Source organism: Loxodonta africana, chromosome 14 (assembly GCF_030014295.1).
Source record: "Loxodonta africana isolate mLoxAfr1 chromosome 14, mLoxAfr1.hap2, whole genome shotgun sequence".
Classification (NCBI taxonomy): Eukaryota; Metazoa; Chordata; class Mammalia; order Proboscidea; family Elephantidae; genus Loxodonta; species Loxodonta africana.
In genome coordinates this window covers 47,687,874-47,706,110 of record NC_087355.1, presented here as the reverse complement: position 1 = coordinate 47,706,110, position 18,237 = coordinate 47,687,874, and the positions used below count along the sequence as shown (strand labels likewise).

Genomic DNA, 18,237 nt, shown 5'->3' with positions numbered 1-18,237 from the left:
ACAGTAGAGCTGAAACTGTGATGCAAAGAGATTTTTTCAATACAAACATAAAGGTTTGGTTTATGGGCCTATCACAATGGGTAACACATGGGTAGCACTCAATAAACAGTGAATCAATGAATGAGGTACAGCATAGAATAACAAGACAATTTGGGCAAGTTTCTTTTTAAAACAATCTGTCGGTTAGCATGATGCCAAGCAAAACACATAGTTGGTTATAAAATGTTAACTTCTACCTAATTGTTGTAGCAGAGCTGGTGGAATGAAACCCTGGGGAAAATCCAGGTGTCCCTCATTAGCTACTCCTTAGCCCTAACTTTAAGCTAAAAGTTTTCAAAACATGGATGCAGACAATTTGGTGAAGTAACAATTCGGGAAGAATCTATTCTGGGTAGACTGGACTCCACTTTAACTAAAGATTTAAAAGATTTACACAGTACTACTTTTGAAGTAAATATTGCAAACAATCTTTTAATTGCTTTCCTATCTTGTTAAATGGTCCATATGAAACTTAACTTCTTGAAGACTCAAAGTCAACTCTTAGAACATCAGTTATTACATTAAGATGTAATAGAGTGTAAATATAATTAATGCCACTGAATTGCACACTTGAAATAGTTAAAACAACATTTTATGTTATGTATATTTGTGTATAGGAAGGCATATGCAAGTAAATGCACGTGCATGTATAGGTGTATCTGTAGGCATATATACGTTTGAGTGTGCTGCATATACATCCATGTACGCAACAAAGCGCACAGTGGGTATAGTTACAAAGGCATCCTAGACATATTCAAACAACTCACAGAATTGGTTTATTGGGTTAAACAGCTTAGGACCATAGTCTTGGGGGACAACTTAGTCAACTGGCATAACATAGTTGATAAAGATAAATGTTCTACATCCTAGTTTGGTGAGTAGAGTCTGGGGTCTTAAAAGCTTGCGAGCAGCCATCTAAGATACAGCTATTGGTCTCTACTCGTATGAAGCAAAAGTTAAGAAGGAAACTGAAGGCTCAAAGAAGAAACTAGTCCACAGGAATAACAGCCCACATGAACCATGGTCTCTTCTAACCTGAGACCAGAGCTAGATGGTGCCCAGCTACCACTAACAACCCTTCTGGCCAGGGACACAATAGAAGGTCCTGGATAGAACGGGACAAAAATGTAGAACAAAACTCAAATTCCTAAAATAGGCCGGACATACTAGACTAATAGAGACTAGATGAAACCCCGAGACTAAGCCCTAAGATACCCTTTGAATTTAGAAATGAAGCTAGTTCTGGAGGTCACTATCTAGTGCTGCTGTAACAGAAATAACACAAAGAAAATAACAAAGAAAAATTTATTTTCTCACAACTTAGGAGGCTAGAAGTCCGAATAATGGGTGCCAGCTCCAGGGGGAGGCTTTCTCACTCCATTGGCTCTGGGGGAAGGTCCTTGTTATCAATCTTCCCCGATCGAAGAGCCTCTCAGCACAGGGATCTTGGGTTCAAAGGATGCACTATTGTCCTGGCTCCTGTTTCTTGGTGGTATGGGTCCCCTGTCTCTCTGCTTGCCTCTCTCTTATATCTCAAAAGAGATTGACTTAAAACACAACCTAATCTTATAGATTGAGTCCTGCCTCATTAACATAACTGCCACTAATCCCACCTCATTAACATCTTAGAGGTAGGATTTACAACACATAGGAAAATCACATCAGACCAAAATGGTGGACAATCACACAATACTGGGAGTCATGGCCTAGCCATGCCAACACACATTTTTGGGGGACACAATTCAATCCATAACAGTCAACTTTCAGCCAAATAATAGACTGACTTACAAAATAAACAATATTACCTGTGAGTAATGTGCTTTCTTAAACAATCAACTAGATGAGGCCAAATGGTCACCATTTACCCAAAAGCAAAGATGAGAAGAAAAGGAGGGGAAGAGAAGCCAGGTCAATGGAAACACAACAAACAGAATGGAAACAATGAGAATGCTGACAGAATGTGAAGATTATAACCAATATCATGGAAAAAATATGTATAAAAATTTTTAAATGGGAACCTAATTTTGCTGTGTAAACTTTTAACTAAAACACAATAAAATCTTATTTAAAAAAAAAAAACTTAGTAGCTTAAAACAATGAATATTTATTATCTCACAGTTTTTGTGGGCCAAGAATTTGGGAGTGGCTTAGCTGGTTGGTTCTGCCTCCAGATCTCTTATAAGGTTGCAATCAAAATGTTGGCCAGAGTGTCCTTGAGCGGTGGAAACAAATAAGCGCTTGGCTACTAGCCCAAAGGTTGGCAGTTTGAACACACCCAGAGGCTCTTTAAGACAGGCCTGTTTACTTCCGAGACATCACAATCTTGAAAACTCTGTGAGGTGCAGTTCTACTATGCACACATGGGGTTGCCACAAGTCAGAACCAACTTGACAGTAACTAACAACAACAATAGTCATCTGAAGGTTTGACTGGAGCTGTTGGATCCACTTGATGGGTGGTTCACTCACATGCCTGACTGACTTGTGCTGGTTGTTAACTGAACACCTTAGTTCCTCTGTTGTAGATCTCTCCATAGAGCTCCTTAAGTGTCCTCACAACATGGCAGCTGGCTCCCACCAGAGTGAGTGATCCAAGAGAAAGAGCAAGGAGGAAGCCATATTGCTTTTTATGTTATCATCTTGGATGTCACACCCCATCACTTCTGCCACATTCTATTCACTCAGATGTCACTAAGTACAACCCATACTTAGGAAAAGGGAATCAAGCTGAATCTCTTAAAAGGAGATCAAAGAACCTATGGACATATTTTAAAACCATTAAAATTGTTCTTCTTGCATTAAATTACAATTATTTATTTAAATGTTTTCATTTTTTAGGTTGTATTTTGAGGCATCCTTAAAGCACTTATTTTATGCTATATAAAACTGCAGGGTTCTACCTGTGACCATAGCAAGTTATAGAGGGGAATCAAACTTTGAATCTTATCTCCCACTTATTAGCTGTGCATCTGACTTCAAATTATTTAACCCCTATGAATCTCAGCTTCCACATCTTTAAAGTGGGAATCATAATAGTAAGGCCTGTTGTGAGGATTATGTGGGATTATATAGGAAGTACAAGGCAAACTGTAAAGTATTACATATATACATTAGGGCTGGGCCAGCCAGGATGTGGTACTCCAAGCCCTATGTTAGAGCTAGTACAGTCCGAGTTCCAGAATTTACTGCATGCTTTACTTATACCTACAAAGCAAAGGTCCCTTTATCTTCCCTCCTCTCTGCCTCAGAATATTTCCCAAATTTGTAACATACAGTCCATAGTAGGTGTTCAGCTAGCATTTGTTGTTGTTGCTTAAGATGCTGACAGTGGTCCTGGCTTTTTTTTTTTTAGGGTAAAGCAGAGGAAACTCTTTAGGTGGTGGCATTTCACAATATAGAACAGAAAGAGACTGAGAAGTACAGGATAATGAATTGTTAAGAGTAAACGTCTGGCAGACTTAATGGTCTGACTGAGACTAGAGTGACCCCAGAGGTCATGGTCCCTAGACCTTCGGTTAGCCTAAGACAGGAACCATTCCCTAAGCCAACTCTTCAGACAGGGATTGGACTGGACTATAGGATAGAAAATGATACTGGTGAGGAGTGAGCTTTGTGGCTCAAGTGGGCAGCTCCTGTCTGGGGGGGATATGAGAAGGCAGAGGAGAACAGAAGCTGGCTGAATGGACATGGAAATACAGGGTGGAGAGACTGAGTGTGCAGTCTCATTGAGGGAAAGCAACTAGGACTATATAGCAAGGTGATATAAATTTATATGAGAAACTGACTTTCACTTAAAGCACAATGAAAATTAAAAAAAAAAAAAAAAAAGAGTAAAGGTCTGGGAAAAGACCAGCTTCAGTTTAAAGCCCAGCTCTACTACTCAGAAGCTTTGGGAACTTTGTGATCTAAGTCTTGGTCTCCTCATCTGTAACATAGGGATGTCCCTGGGTGTTGCAAATGGCTAATGCTGCTAACCAAAAGTTTGGAAGTTTGAGTCCACCCAGAGGCACCTCAGAAGAAAGGCCTGGTGATCTACTTTCAAAAAGTCTTATGCAGTCGCCATGAGCTGGAATCAACTCTTCAGCAAATTGTCTAACGTGGGATAAGAGCATTGCTTATTTGACAAGATCATAGCCAAGACTAAAGGAGATCATGCATAAGAAGTACTAGGATCGTCCCTATTACACAGTAAGTATTCCTAAATGTATATGATTATTCATCTTAGGATTATGATTTTTATTAAATGGATCCATCATTAATGAAGGTAAGGTGTTCAAACTTATGAAAGATTGCAAGCTCCACTGTGACTCACTAGGATGACTTACTAAGTCCAGGAAAGAGTAATCTCCAAGGTTCGCCTTGCCTACCTGGGTGGCTATCTAAAGCAGCCCGTCTGGCTTGAGCTATTTCCATTTGCTGCCTTTACGGGCCCAGAGGCATGCACAGCTATGAGCACATTTCAGAAATGTGAAAAATAAACAGTGAAATGTCTCATGCTTGCCACACATGTATTTTTCCTTCTGTGATTTAGGTTGGCTGATTCTAAGCCATAAAAAGTTTATAATAAGAAAGAAAGAAAAAAAAAAAAAAGAATTAAATTTGCCAGCTTAAAACTCTTAACCCCACTCCCAAAAACTTTCCAACTCAAGGTTAAGATGTGAACAAATGTTCCAACCAATATGTTCATGAAAGATTTAATAATTACTTTGCTTATGAAAGTTTAAACAGCTGCGTAAGTTACTAGAAAGGCTCCCACCCAGGCAGAATAGCTTGCTGTACCCATCAAGAAGGTTTTACAGATCATCAGACTACATATGCAGACGAAAGGCAAAGCTGCATTTGCTCAGCAGCCTCTAACTATTCAATTATGTATGGAATGAGTTTGTCCACCAGGTCAATCAGGTTTTGCTTATTTCTCCAATAAGGGTCTTGACAGCATCAATTTTAAAGCAGTTTCCAAAGGGATTGCTGAGCATTTTAATAATTTATTTGTAAAAACACATATACATGAAATAGGCCATGCCTTTTCTTTAGGTTATTTTACAGCATAACTCTATGAAAACAGAGTTCATAATCAAATGAATTTGGAAATTACGGGAAGTAGCATCACATTCCTTAAAAAAAAAAAGAAAAAGACTACTTTTACAAATTTTCATATATACTACTCCCTCTGCTTGGAATATTTCCCTCCCTAACCCCATCCCTTTAACTCTTAACTCCTACTCATGCTTTAGGAATAAGATGAATCTCTCCAAAAGGCCTTCCTAGGCCTCCTTGACCAGGATGGACGACCCTGAGATGAGCCCCCCACCATACCGTGTAGCTGCCATATTACAACACTTGCCACTTTCTATTACTGTTCCTTGTTTAATTGCTGATCTCCACCACTCTACCGCATGTGCCGTGAGGGCAATTGGATTCACCCAGCCTATAGTAGGAACTATAAAAAAAAAAAAAAATTTTTTTTTTATAGTAGGAACTGTAGAATGAATGAATGAATTCTGCTTAGCACCCCAATTTTTCTTTTCCCTCTTTTTCTCCCCTATATCTAATGTCTAGCAATTCCTGCCAATTTTATTTCCTAAACATTTCCTGATTCCTTCCCCACTTTTCCACTATTTCAACTGCCTCATTGACATTGAAATTCCGTCAGTTCCAACTCATAGTGACCCTATAAGACAGTAGAACTGGCCCATAGGGTTTCCAAGGAGCGGCTGGTGGATTCAAACTGCGAACCTTTTGATTACAGCCAAGCTCTTAACTACTGTGCCACCAGGTCCTCAACTGCCTCAGTCAAGCCTTCATTATCTCCTGACTGAATTTCAGAACCTGTCTCCTCGGATGTATATAGTATCTGTCTTAGGCTGTGTTCTCTAGAGAAGCAAAACCAGTGAAGCATAGATATACAGAGTAAGAGACAGAGAGGTTTATAACAAAGAAATGGCTCACACAGTTGTGGAGGCTTGCAAGTCCCAAGTTAATGGGTCAGTTGTCAGGCTGGAGGTTTCTGACTCACACAGCTGCAGGGGCTGATGAGCCCAAGATCAGCAGGTCAGACAGCAGGCTGCTCGTTTATGGGCTGTGGAGGCTGATGAATCCAAGATTGGCAGGTAAGATGGCAGGCTGCTGGCTCAAGTCCCAAGAACTGGAGGTAAGACCATGACAAGCCAAATCCAGGATCCAGAGCAGAGCAAAATCCAGAGAGTTTTGCCAGAAAGTCCATATATATTCGATGTAGGCCACACCCCCAAGGAAACTCCCTTCCAACGGACTGGCTGCTCTGCTCATAGCAGATCTCATCATGGAGGTGATTACATCATCACATAACTGCCACACTACATCATAACTGCCAAACAACTGACAATCACGGCCCAGCCAACTTGACACACAACTTTAACAACTAAACCAGTTGCCATTGAGTCAATTCTGGCTCAAGTCAGCCCCACATGTTACAGAGTAGAACTACTCCATAGGGTTTTCTCGGCTGTTATCTTTACAGAAGCAGATCACCAGGCCTTCCTTCCATGGCACTACTGGGTGGGTTCAAACCACAAATCTTTAGTTTAGTAGTCAAGTACAAACTGTTTGCACCACCCAGGCACCATATATAGTATACCCAAACCAAACCCAGTGTCATGGAGTCAATTCAACTCATAGTGACCCTATAGGACAGAATGAAACTGCCCCACAGGGTTTGCAAGGAGTGGCTAGTGGGCTCTGACTGCTGACCTTTTGGTAGCAGCTGAGCTCTTAACCATTGTGCCACAGGGCTCCATATGTAATACTAAAACAAAACAAAACCCATTGCCTTCAAGTCGATTCCAACTCACGGTGACCCTACAGGACAGAGTAGAACAGCCCCATACGGTTTCCAAGGAGTGGCTGGTGAATTCAAACTGCTGATCTTTTAGTTATCAGCCAAGCTCTTAACCACTGTGCCACCAGACCTCCAAATATAGTACAGAGTGATATAAAATGCAAATGTACCATTTACAGCCCTCCAGTTTCTCCTGCTGTCTAAAAGAGAAAGCCCCTGTTCTTCACATGGCATGCTAGGCCTTCTGTGGTCTATCCCTTCTAATGAACTCTTCCTATTTCTCCACTCTGAATGGAAGGCTAATATATAGTGAGGCCCAGAGAGGTTAAAATAACCTACAGACAAAATATAAGAGGCACGATTTGAATCCTACAGGCTGTGTTTCTAACCAAACTGCTATACTGCCCATACACCCATTGTTATTGCTATAGCCCTAGTGCCTGGCACATACCAGATACTCAATAAATGTATGCTGAATTAATAATTGGATAAAAACTCTAATACATAACCTACCCAATGGATCTTCTGCATCTATCCTATTGTTTCTCAAAATGTGTTTCATGTTAAGATAAACCCACAGCCGTCAGGTCAATTCCGACTCATAGTGACCCTATAGGATAGAGTAGAACTGCCCCATAGGGTTTCCAAGGAGCACCTGGTAGATTCGAACTGTTGACCTTTTGGTTAGCAGCCATAGCCCTTAACCACTACGCCACCAGCGTTTCCCATGTTAAGATACTCTACGAAAAAAGAGTTCCATAACCAACAGTTTAGGGAGTACTACAAAGCCCTTCGTAAAGATTCCCAGTTCACATGAGCACATTAAAGGCTTACGAAGTGCCACAGAAAAGAAGCCTCTTTAACTTTTTGAATAGATGAGTTCGTAACTGTATTTGAACACAGAATTTTTGTAAATGCCTACCAACAGCTCTTCCCTATGAAATAATGCTCTGCTCCAACACTAGCTTTACAAAGAGCTCCTACTAAGACTTGTTACCATCTAACAGTACAGAGGGTATACCACCAACCTTGTGGTAAATTTCATCTTCAAGTATTTTTAAAATAATGGCATTTTAGGCCTGGAAATGACCTTAGAGCTTTTCCAAAATCCCACGTTCTACAGATGAAGTATTAATTGTGCCAAAGTCACTCAGCATATTTGTGGCACAAACAAAGCCAAAACCAAGGCCTCATGACACCACCCAGTCCTCTTCCATTATTCCACACTAGGGGTTCTCAACCTCGGGCGATTTTTGCCTCCCAGGGGAGATTTGGCAATGACTGGTGACATTGTTGATGGTCATGTCTGGGGTAGGGGATACTATTGGCATCTACTAGGTAGAGGCCAGGGATGCTACTAAGCATCCTACAATGCACAGGATAGCCCCCACAACAAAAAATTATTTGACCCAAACTGTCAATAGTGCTGATGTTGAGAAAGCCTGCCCCACACGAAGGAAAAGTAAATTGTCCTTTCCCAATCAATGTAACAACTATGGTTTTCATCTCTATGTGCTCAAATTGCCTATGTAGTGCTACATTATATTTGAAATGATGCTAGTATACGCAACTGAAATTGTTCTTTGAATCCATGAAAATAACTGCTTTAGGGAAAAAGTATGTTTGAAAAAGCAATTCCCCTCATTAAGGCTTTATCAAAATGGGTTTGGGTGTTATTAACCAAAAAAATCAAAGCACTTTTCCTCACTATCCCCTCAAAAGAATTCTTGAATACATTAGCATTTTAACATACTGCACTACTAAATGAAACTTCATAATAAAGCCTAGGAAATCACTGGTGATCAAAGGAAATGAAATCAGCCCCCAGAGTCAACATAAGGGAATTTACAACCAGTGAGAATCTCTCCTACAGGTGCAATAAATGCCTAGTTTAAGGTCAATTTGCTTCTAGTCGGGTCAGTTTGAGCACAGTCTTCCTTCTGTTTTTTGTTTGTTTTTCAGTGTGTAAAGCCATGGAAGCACCATAAACTAAGCACAGGAAAGTACTACCTGGGCTAACATCCAGGCAGGGTCTGCCCTGCACTCGGGACTACACAGAGGGTGCCCACGAAGCCATTCTTGCTTTCTACCCTGGCTTGTTTTCTGTTGTCATAGATGCCCATCAGCCCTGGCTGCATAACAGGGAGGTACCTATAAAGCAGCACTCTCTCTCTCTCTCTCAGTATCTCCCCATCAGTTTCTACTGGGTTAACGAACTATGGTTATGTAAGATGTTATCATTGGGGGAAGCTGGGTGAAGGGTATACCCAATTCTCTGTACTATCTTTGCAAGTTCTTGAGAGCCTAGAATTATTTCAAAATTAGAAGTTTTTTTGTTTTTTTTGTTGTTGCTGTTGTTTTGTTTTTCTTTGTAAATGATGTGATTGGTACTAGATTTATTTTGGCTATGTCTGTGGTCCTCTGCTAAAAGAGAAACATCTGATTACCTGATGATGGGGTAAGGGGGTATAAACGGGACAGGGGAACATGTCAACAGGGCATCATAACGAGTCATTAACACCACAAAAGTGATATATTCTTGAGTTCCTCTTCCAAAGTGACCAGGAGCTAAAAAGGAATGAGGCCAAGAAAGACTTTATGGAAGGAGGATGAGAAGAACAAGACCAAGCATGCCTTGGTTTCCCAGGTAATGCCCTTTCATGGATGCTCTGGGGAAACTCTGAGACAACAAGGGACAGTATACATGAAAGCTCTTTGTGCCTAGGAAAGAGATGTCAGAAGAAAAAGCATGACGTGAAGACACAATTTCTCCTATGCAATGACTTGGTAGGGATGGCATTACCTGTATCCCGAGTTTGCATCAATCTATGTCCCACAGATCTAGATAAATACCCAGCTAATGTGTGTCCAGGCATAATGGAATCTCTTTTGGGTGAAAAGAAATGGGAGTCAGGAAATACGGAGTCATGTCCCAGATGTGTTCCTGTCATGTATTTGCTGTGTTCCCTTGGCTAAGTCACCCCTGGGTTCAGTTTCCTCATATGAGAGCCAGGGGATTGGTTTGTTGTTGTTGTTAGGTGCTGTCTAGTTGGTTCCTACTAATAGCGACCCTACATACAACAGAATGAAACACTGCCTGGTCCTGCGCCATCCTCACCGTTGGTATTACATCTCTAAAATCCCTACCTCTCTATCTCTGTCTAAGGAGTCCTGGTGGCACAGTGGTTGAGCACTCAGCTACTAACTGAAAGGTCAGTGGTTCAAACCCACCAGCCGCTCCATGGGAGAATGATACGGCAGTCTCCTTCTATAAAGATTTACAGCCTTGGAAACCTTATGAGGCAGTTTAACTCTGTTCTACCGGGTCACTATGAGTCGGAATTGACTCAACAGCAATGAATTTGGTTTTTACTTTGGGTACTTCTGTCTATGACTATGTTAAGTATTAGGATGACCTCTACTGAATTAATAAAGAGCTATTCATGCTGGCAACAAGTCTCCTATGAATTTTAAAACACAAATTAGCTCCTTAATGAACTAGAAATAATATTCCTATCTTAGTGCCAGGGTGTATCTGCTCGGAAGTCAAAGAACTCTCTTCCCACTCTGTCAGACTCATTCTCAACAATGGATGGGCCTCATATATGATTTGGTTTCTCAGGGATAAAGCTGTCTGAGAGAAAGGACTTCAGAGGCCTAATGTCAGAGCTTCCCGATGTCTGCTTTTTCCCCAATGAAATACACTTCTTGATGCGTTCGAGGTCTGCTGAGCTCTACACGACATGCTCAAATTACGGAGGAGTGCAGATTTTGATCCACAGTGGAGAGAGAAGTCTTGGCGTGGAGAAGCCAAAACGTGACACCATGGGTTATTCAGGGAGAGGACAGGACTTAATGTCTACAATATAGAGCCCAAGTGGCATAAGCAGTTAGCAATTGACTGCTAACCTAAAGGTTGGTGGTTTGAACCCACTCAGCGGCTTCGTGAAAGAAAAGGCCTGGTGATCTCCTTCCATAAAGATTACAGCAAGAAAACTCTGTGGAGTAGTTCTACTCTGTAACACACAGGGTAGCCATGGATTGGAATCTACTCGACAGCAATGGGTTTGGTTTGTTGTTTGTGTTACCCTCTCTGCCACTTTCACATATTTTGAACTTAACAAATTATTTGTGTATCGGCATTTTTTTTTAACATCTGTTGTTACTTTGGCCCAATCTTATGACTAGATTATGAAACTGGGTTTTGTTTTTGTTTTATTATTGTTGTAAAGATATATGTAATACCACATTTGCCAATTAAACATTTTCACTTGTACAATTCGGTGAGATCAGTTACAATAATCACGTTGTACAACCATCACCTATATCCTTTGCCAAATTTTCTATGAAATGGGATTTTGAGATGTATCAATGCCGCATCAATCACATGTACACTTTTCTAGAGCTGAAATTCACCACATCTTGATCTAGGGTTCCTGGGCCAAAACTGAATGATGCTTTACTTGCTAACTTCTTTGTCTTTATTGAGTTGCTGTAGCAGCTTCCGTAACGAGATGGTAAGGGATTGTGCTATTATCGGTAAAGACTATCAGCCACAGCCTGAGTGTTAGCCCACCTTCCTCCCCTCTGCCTACCTTCATGTCTCCCCAGCATATTCAACCTGTAGGCAGAACAACGGTAATTTCGACACACCCTCTTTTTTTTTTAGAAATTCTACTGCAACGAATTTGTTCAGCCTTATTTGTAGCACTAATCTTTAATACGGTATGGAACAAGTTACAAAGGATGTGTCAGAGATAAGGAAGTCAATCTAAACCATCAAAGCCAAATTTATGTCACTGTCAGCACTATTGATAATTAATAATAAAGTTGAATGACTTTAGGAAAGTTTGCCAGAGTTTAGGAGAGCTGAAGCCGACACTGCCTACAAAAGAACAGTTCTCAGCTGGCACTGAATCTCCACATACATTTCCTTTCCCCCTTTCTTCATTCCACTTCATCTTCATTTATGAACAATACCATATAGCTTCCTTTTAACTGTAACTGCCTGCCATCCAAGCCTCCCAAACTATCCTCCCTCCCTTTTCCTGTGTTCTGCTAACCTCTAATCACTCACCCCATCATTTATCTTTATCACAATTTTTATCTTATAGGGTATGGGGGAGGGCAGCCTGAAAGCAGAGGAACACCATGTCAAGATCACTGTTTTAAAGGATAATTTTCAGCTGCATTGCAAAAATCAGAAGCAGGAGAGAGACCAGAAGGAAAATAAAAATCAGGAGGGAAATGGCAAGGGCCTGTATTTGGACAGCAATAGTGGGAAAGGTGAGGTAGGCAGATTTTTAAAAGGTCTGCTAAAGGCAGGCTGAACAGGACACGGTGCCTGGCTATACGACAGTGATAAAGAGGGGAAATGAAAGATAAACTTGAAGTTTTCTAACTGTGCTGACAGGTGAATATGGTTCACTTAATAGAGACAAGAAATGAAGGTGCAGATCATGTAGGAAGGAGTTGATGTGTTCAGTTTGGACATTTTGAAATTGAGATGCATTCAGGGAAGATATTCAAAATGCCGATAGACAATTAGTGTTCTAAATGAGTTGAAAAAATTCCAAGTTAAAAAAAAATAAAAATTGAGAAAATTCCCCAACAAGCCCTGGTGGTACAGTGGTTAATAGATTGGCTGCTGACCAAAAGATCAGCAGTTCAAACCCACCAGCTGTTCCTTAGAAACTCTACTCTGTCCTACAGGGTTGACTATGAGTCAGAATCAACTCAATGGCAATGAAACAAAAAACCAAACCCGCTGCCACTGAGTCAATTCTGACTCATAGTGACCCTATAGGACACAGTAGAACTAACTGTTCCATAGGGTTTCCAAGAGCAGCTGGTAGATTCAGATTGCTGACCTTCTGGTTAGCAGTTGTGCTCTTAACCACTGCACCACCAGGGCTCCCCATGTTTTTTTTGTTTTTTTTTTTTTCGGTTTAGTCTACTCCTTTACTATCTCTCTTTATTTCACTGAAAACAAGGTACCTCTTTTTTATTGACAAGCTACTTCATGCTAAGTCCTGGGTTAGGCATTAGGGAAAACACATAAACAAACAAAAATAACAGAAACAGAGTGCCTGCTCTCAGGGCATGTATGAGCTCTAGTGGGAGGTAGGAAACCCTGGTGGTAGTTAAGTGCTACAGCTGCTAACCAAGAGGTCAGCAGTTCAAATCTGCCAGGCACTCCTTGGAAACTCTATGGGGCAGTTCTACTCTGTTCTATAGGGTCTATAGAATCGACTCGACAGCAGTGGGTTTGGTTTTTTTGGTGGGGTGGGAGATAACACCCTAACAATGCACAAAGTGCTGTGGGTTAGGATGAGGTAAGGGTTACCAGAGGAGGCTTCATGGGAGAGGTAGCATTTATCAGGTCCGGGATAGACTGCATTTACTCAAGTTCACAACTAACTTAACACCTGGAGGGAGACTACACGTTTGCTGGGCCTGCCCTGTGCTTCCAGGCCAATTATAAGGCAGATTCTCCCTAAAAACACAGCCACATGAACTTTATTTTGCTGCGCTCATTGAAAGTCCTTCTGTAGAAGTTATGTTGTGACTTCTTTGTGTGACAACTTTTGTTAATCTTCTACCTTTCACATCTTGGTACCAAAAAAAAAAAAAAACCCTGTTGCTATTGATTTCAACTCATAGAGACCCTACCTATAGGACAGAGGAGAACTGCCCCGTAGGGTTTTCAAGGAGAGGCTGGTGAATTCGAACCGCTGACCTTTTTTTCTTCCTTTTTTTTTTTTTTGGTTAGCAGCTGTAGCTCTTAACTACTATGACACCAGGGCTCCTACATCTTGGTATTTATGACCAACTCTTGGAGCACTATACAAGTCCATGCTAGAGGTGAAAGACTTAATCCTGAGTCCTGAGACCTCTCTGGAATTGTTCATCTATCCATGAGGACAAGGTGCGACTCCTACAGAATACAGAAAGTCAAGCATCTTGACAAAGATCGGAGTGCTTAAAATCCAAGCTGGCCTGGAAATTCCACATCTAGGTATTTACCCATGAGGAATGAAAACATATGTCCACAGAAAGACTTGTGCAAAAACGTTCACAGAAGCTTTATTTGTTAATAGTCAAGAACTGGAAACCATTCAAATGTCCATCATCTGCTGAGTGGGTAAACAAATTGTGGTATATCCATGTCGTTGTGTGCTATCGAGTTGATCTCAACTCACAGCTATCTAATGGCCTATGGTCCTCCTGAGAGCTTGCATTTTCATTATCTCTGTGGCCACAACCACAGGGTTGATGTATGCCAGAGAGAAAAGGCTCCTGAACTTACAAGAATTTTTATGGCAGCACAGCCCTCAAGTCTAAAAGAGGTCCTGACTCAAGATATATACAGAAGGTTTTGTTTTGGAGGGACAAAGTCCATCGCTATTTACTTTTTTCTCAGTTCCACTGATATCCTCAAACAAAATACAAGTCCTGAATATCATTACCTTCAAGCTCTATTTTCAGAATTTCAAAACTACTAATACAAGAGATTTGTACAGAAACTTTATAGAAGAGATGTGTTTCCTACCACTTGATGTTGAATGAAGTAAACTTACACTCAGTAGTGTCTGTGATGTGCCGAACACTGTACTGGACTATTGGATGTGCGATAATTCCGTCAGTTACATATATCATCCTTCTCTTTGCAGAGGTGGTCACTAAGACTCTATAATTAACCTGCCCAAGTTATTTAACATTAAACTAGCAAAGTACAGAGTTTAGATTTACCTCTAGGTCTATCTAATTTTCAAGCTTGACTAAGCAAGAATAAAAGTTCTCTGGAAGCTGCACATAAATTGTGATTTAAAGCTTGGTTTAACAGTCACGATGTCCTGGGTTCAAAACTCTTTTCCCAGCCACTTACTAGCTGTGTGGACTTTGTGCAAGAAACTACCCCCTCTAAGTTAGTTTCCTCATCTATAAAACGAAGGCAATCGATCCTACTTCATTGAGCTGTAAGAGGATTAAATGTGATAATTTACACAATAAGCACAACTATTAGCTACTAATATTATCTCAAACGCCAAGGTGCTCCGCATGGAATAAGTACAATGTATATATTTTTATATATACAAATACAGCTTTCAACTATTCAGGGGCTGGATTTCCACACAATGGATCCTACTCTGCCCTTCAATTAGTCCTGCCCTTCTCAAGTCAACTGAGCAAAAGTTTTCACAGGAAAAATTATCTATCAAGCTTCTGCATATAATGAGTCTATAAGGACCAGCTTTGCAGGTTCATGTTCTGTCTTTCCTAAACTTTCTCTGAAAACTGAAACTTGACCAGAACAGCCTCTTCCCAGACAATCCATCCTCCCCTTCACTCACCTGCTCCGGGTACTTGCTCCCAATGATCTCTGCTACAGTGTTGAAGGAATCAGCATCTGGGTAGCTCTTTGCCCCCATCTTCAGCTGAATGATGATTCTGGCTCCATAAGACGCCATTCCTGACATCATTTCTGCATCTTCCACTGTAATGCAGGCCGTTGGGATCTTGGGCACACCATCCTGGTATTCCTGAATGCCTGTGTGAGGACTTGAGAAAAGAAGCCAACAGGTTACCTTGAAAGTGAAAATACAACAAAAGTATCTTTAAAAATCCGTTGTATATTGACACTTGACTTTCAATGATCTTCATTTGCATATGATGGGTAAGGTAGGTGGGCAGTATTGACTTATTTGATTTTGATGTGAATGTAATTTTTTACTTTTGGTAAAAGTAATTTGGAAACTTCAATTTAATATGGCACCTAACAACAACAACATTGAAAACATCACATGGGTTTATTTTGATGGTTTAGATAATCCCCTACAGTTCCAAAATGCCTCAAACTCTGAAGGAAATTGGGAGTGCCCTCATGACCAAAGGTAAACACATCTGTATGGGGAGACCAAGGCAGCTCTGGAGTCCACCAAGGCTGCAGACAAGGCCTACACGTCAGGAGGAAAACTGACCCAGATAGAGCCGCTGTAGGGTTGCTGACCCGCACTGGACTCACTCCCATCCCACCCAAACACAGAGGTCTGAATACAGGAGCCCCACATCAGTAGTAGAACACGGTGTAGGAAACCTGTAAAACACTGTTCGAAGTAAAATGCAGAATAAACTCAGGGCAATGTATTTACTGCCTCAAGAAAAACAAACTATTATAATTTTGGTAGTAAAAGAGAAACATCACCCTGTATGGTTAAATTTTTCCTGTTATTTTCCAGATGCTTGTTGTTGTTGTTAGGTGCTGTTGAGTTGGTTCCGACTCATAGCAACCCTATGTACAACAGAACGAAACACTGTCCTGTCCTGTGCCATCTGCAAAATCATTGCTATGTCTGAGCTAGTTGCTGCAGCTACCATGTCAAACCATCTCATAAACGGTCTTCCTCCTTTTCACTAACCCTCTACTTTACCGAGGAGGACGTCCTTCTCCAGGGACTAGTTCCTCCTGATAACATGTCTAAGTATGTAAGACGAAGACTCGCCATCCTCACTTCTAAGGAGCATTCTGGCTATAGTTATTCCAAGGCACAACTGTTTGGTCTTCTGGCAGCCAACAGTATAATCAATATTCTTCACCAACACCATAATTCAAAGGCATCAATTCAATTCTTCTTCAGTCTTCCTTATTCACTGTCCAGCTTTCACATGTATATGAGGCAGTTGAGAATAAAATAGCTTTGGTCAGGTGCACTTTAGTCCTCAAAGTGGTATCTTTGCTTTTTAACCCTTTGAAGAGGTCTTTTGCAGTAAATTTGCCCAATGCGTCATTTGATGTCTTGACTACTGCTTCCATGAGTGTTGATTATGAATTCAGGTAAAATGAAATCCTTGACAATTTCAACGTTTTCTCCATATATCGTGATGTTGCTTACTGGTCCAGTTGTGGGGATTTTTGTTTTATTCATGTTAAGGTGTAATCCATACTGAAGGCTGTAGTCTATGGCCTTCATCAGTAAGTGCTTCAAGACCTCCTCACTTTCAGCAAGCAAGGTTGTATCATCTGCATATCACAGGTTGTTAATGAGTCTTCCTTCAATCCTGATGCTGCTTTCTTCTTCATATAGTCCAGGTTCTCAGATTATTTACTCAGCATTCAGATTGAAGAAGTATGGTGAAAGGACACAGTCCTGATGCACACCTTGTTTTTAACCATGCAGTAACTCTTTATTCTGTTCAAACAACTGCCTCTTGATGTATGGACAGATTCCTTATGAACACAAGTAAGTGTTCTGGAATTCCCATTCTTCACAATGTTATCCATAATTTGTTATGATCCACACAGCTGAATGTCTTTGCATAGTCAATAAAACACAAGTAAACATCTTTCTGGTATTCTTTGTTTTCAGCCAGGATTCATCTGACATCAGCAATGATATTTCTCGTTCCATGTCCTCTTCTGAATCCGCCTTGAATTTCTGGGAGTTCCCTGTCGATGTACTGCTGCAACTGCTTTTGAATGATCTTCAGCAAAATTTAACTTGCGTGTGATATTAATGATATTGTTCTATAATTCCTGCATTCGGTTGGATCACCTTTCTTTGGGATGGGCACAAATACTGATCTCTTCCAGTCAGTTGGCCAGGTAGCTGTCTTCCAAATTTCTTGGCATAGTGAGTGAGCACTTTCAGCATTGCATTCGTTTGTTGAAACATCTTAATTGGTATTCCATCAATTGCTGGAGCTCTGTTTTTCCCAAATACCTTCATTGCAGCTTGGACTTCTTTCTTCAATATCATCAGTTCTTAATCATATGCTACCTCCTGAAATGCTGAACATTGGCCAATTCTTTTTGGTACAGTGACTCTGTGTATTCCTTCCATCTTCTTTTCATGCTTCCTTCAATATTTTCCCCATAGAACCCTTCAATATTACAACTCAAGGCTTGAATATTTTCTTCAGTTCTTTCAGCCTGAGAAATGCTCAGCATGTTCTGCCCTTTTGGTTTTCTAACTCCAGGTCTTTGCACATTTCATTATAATACTTTACTCTGTCTTCTTGAGCTGTCCTTTGAAATCTTCTGTTCAGCTATTTTACTCCACCATTTTTTCCATTTACTTTAGCTAGTCGACACTCAAGAGCAAGTTTCAGACTCTCTTTTGACATCCATTTTGGTCTTTTCTTTCTTTCCTGCCTTTTTAATAACTTTTGCTTTCTTCTTGTATGATGCCCTTGATGTCATCCCACAACTCACCTGGTCTTTGGTCATTAGCGTTCAAAATTTATTCTTGAGATGCTCTCTAAATTCAGGTAGGATATACTCAAGGTTGTACTTTGGCTCTCATGGACTTGCTCTAATCTTCTTCAGCTTCAACTTGAACTTGCATATGAGCAACTGATGGTCTGTTCCACAGCCAGCCCCTG

The 18,237-nt window shown here is 40.7% G+C and overlaps 1 protein-coding gene across 8 annotated transcripts in view; it reads right to left on the bottom strand.

Moving 5' to 3' along the window:
* The window catches only part of CPQ (carboxypeptidase Q), a 549,531-nt gene that overhangs the window by 282,563 nt on the left and 248,731 nt on the right, over positions 1-18,237 (bottom strand). For all 8 annotated transcript variants that reach the window (XM_064267918.1, XM_064267919.1, XM_064267923.1 and 5 more), the window contains exon 5: positions 15,210-15,417. In XM_064267918.1, coding sequence (XP_064123988.1) covers positions 15,210-15,417 — 208 coding nt within the window. The remainder of the gene's footprint in view (positions 1-15,209; positions 15,418-18,237) is intronic.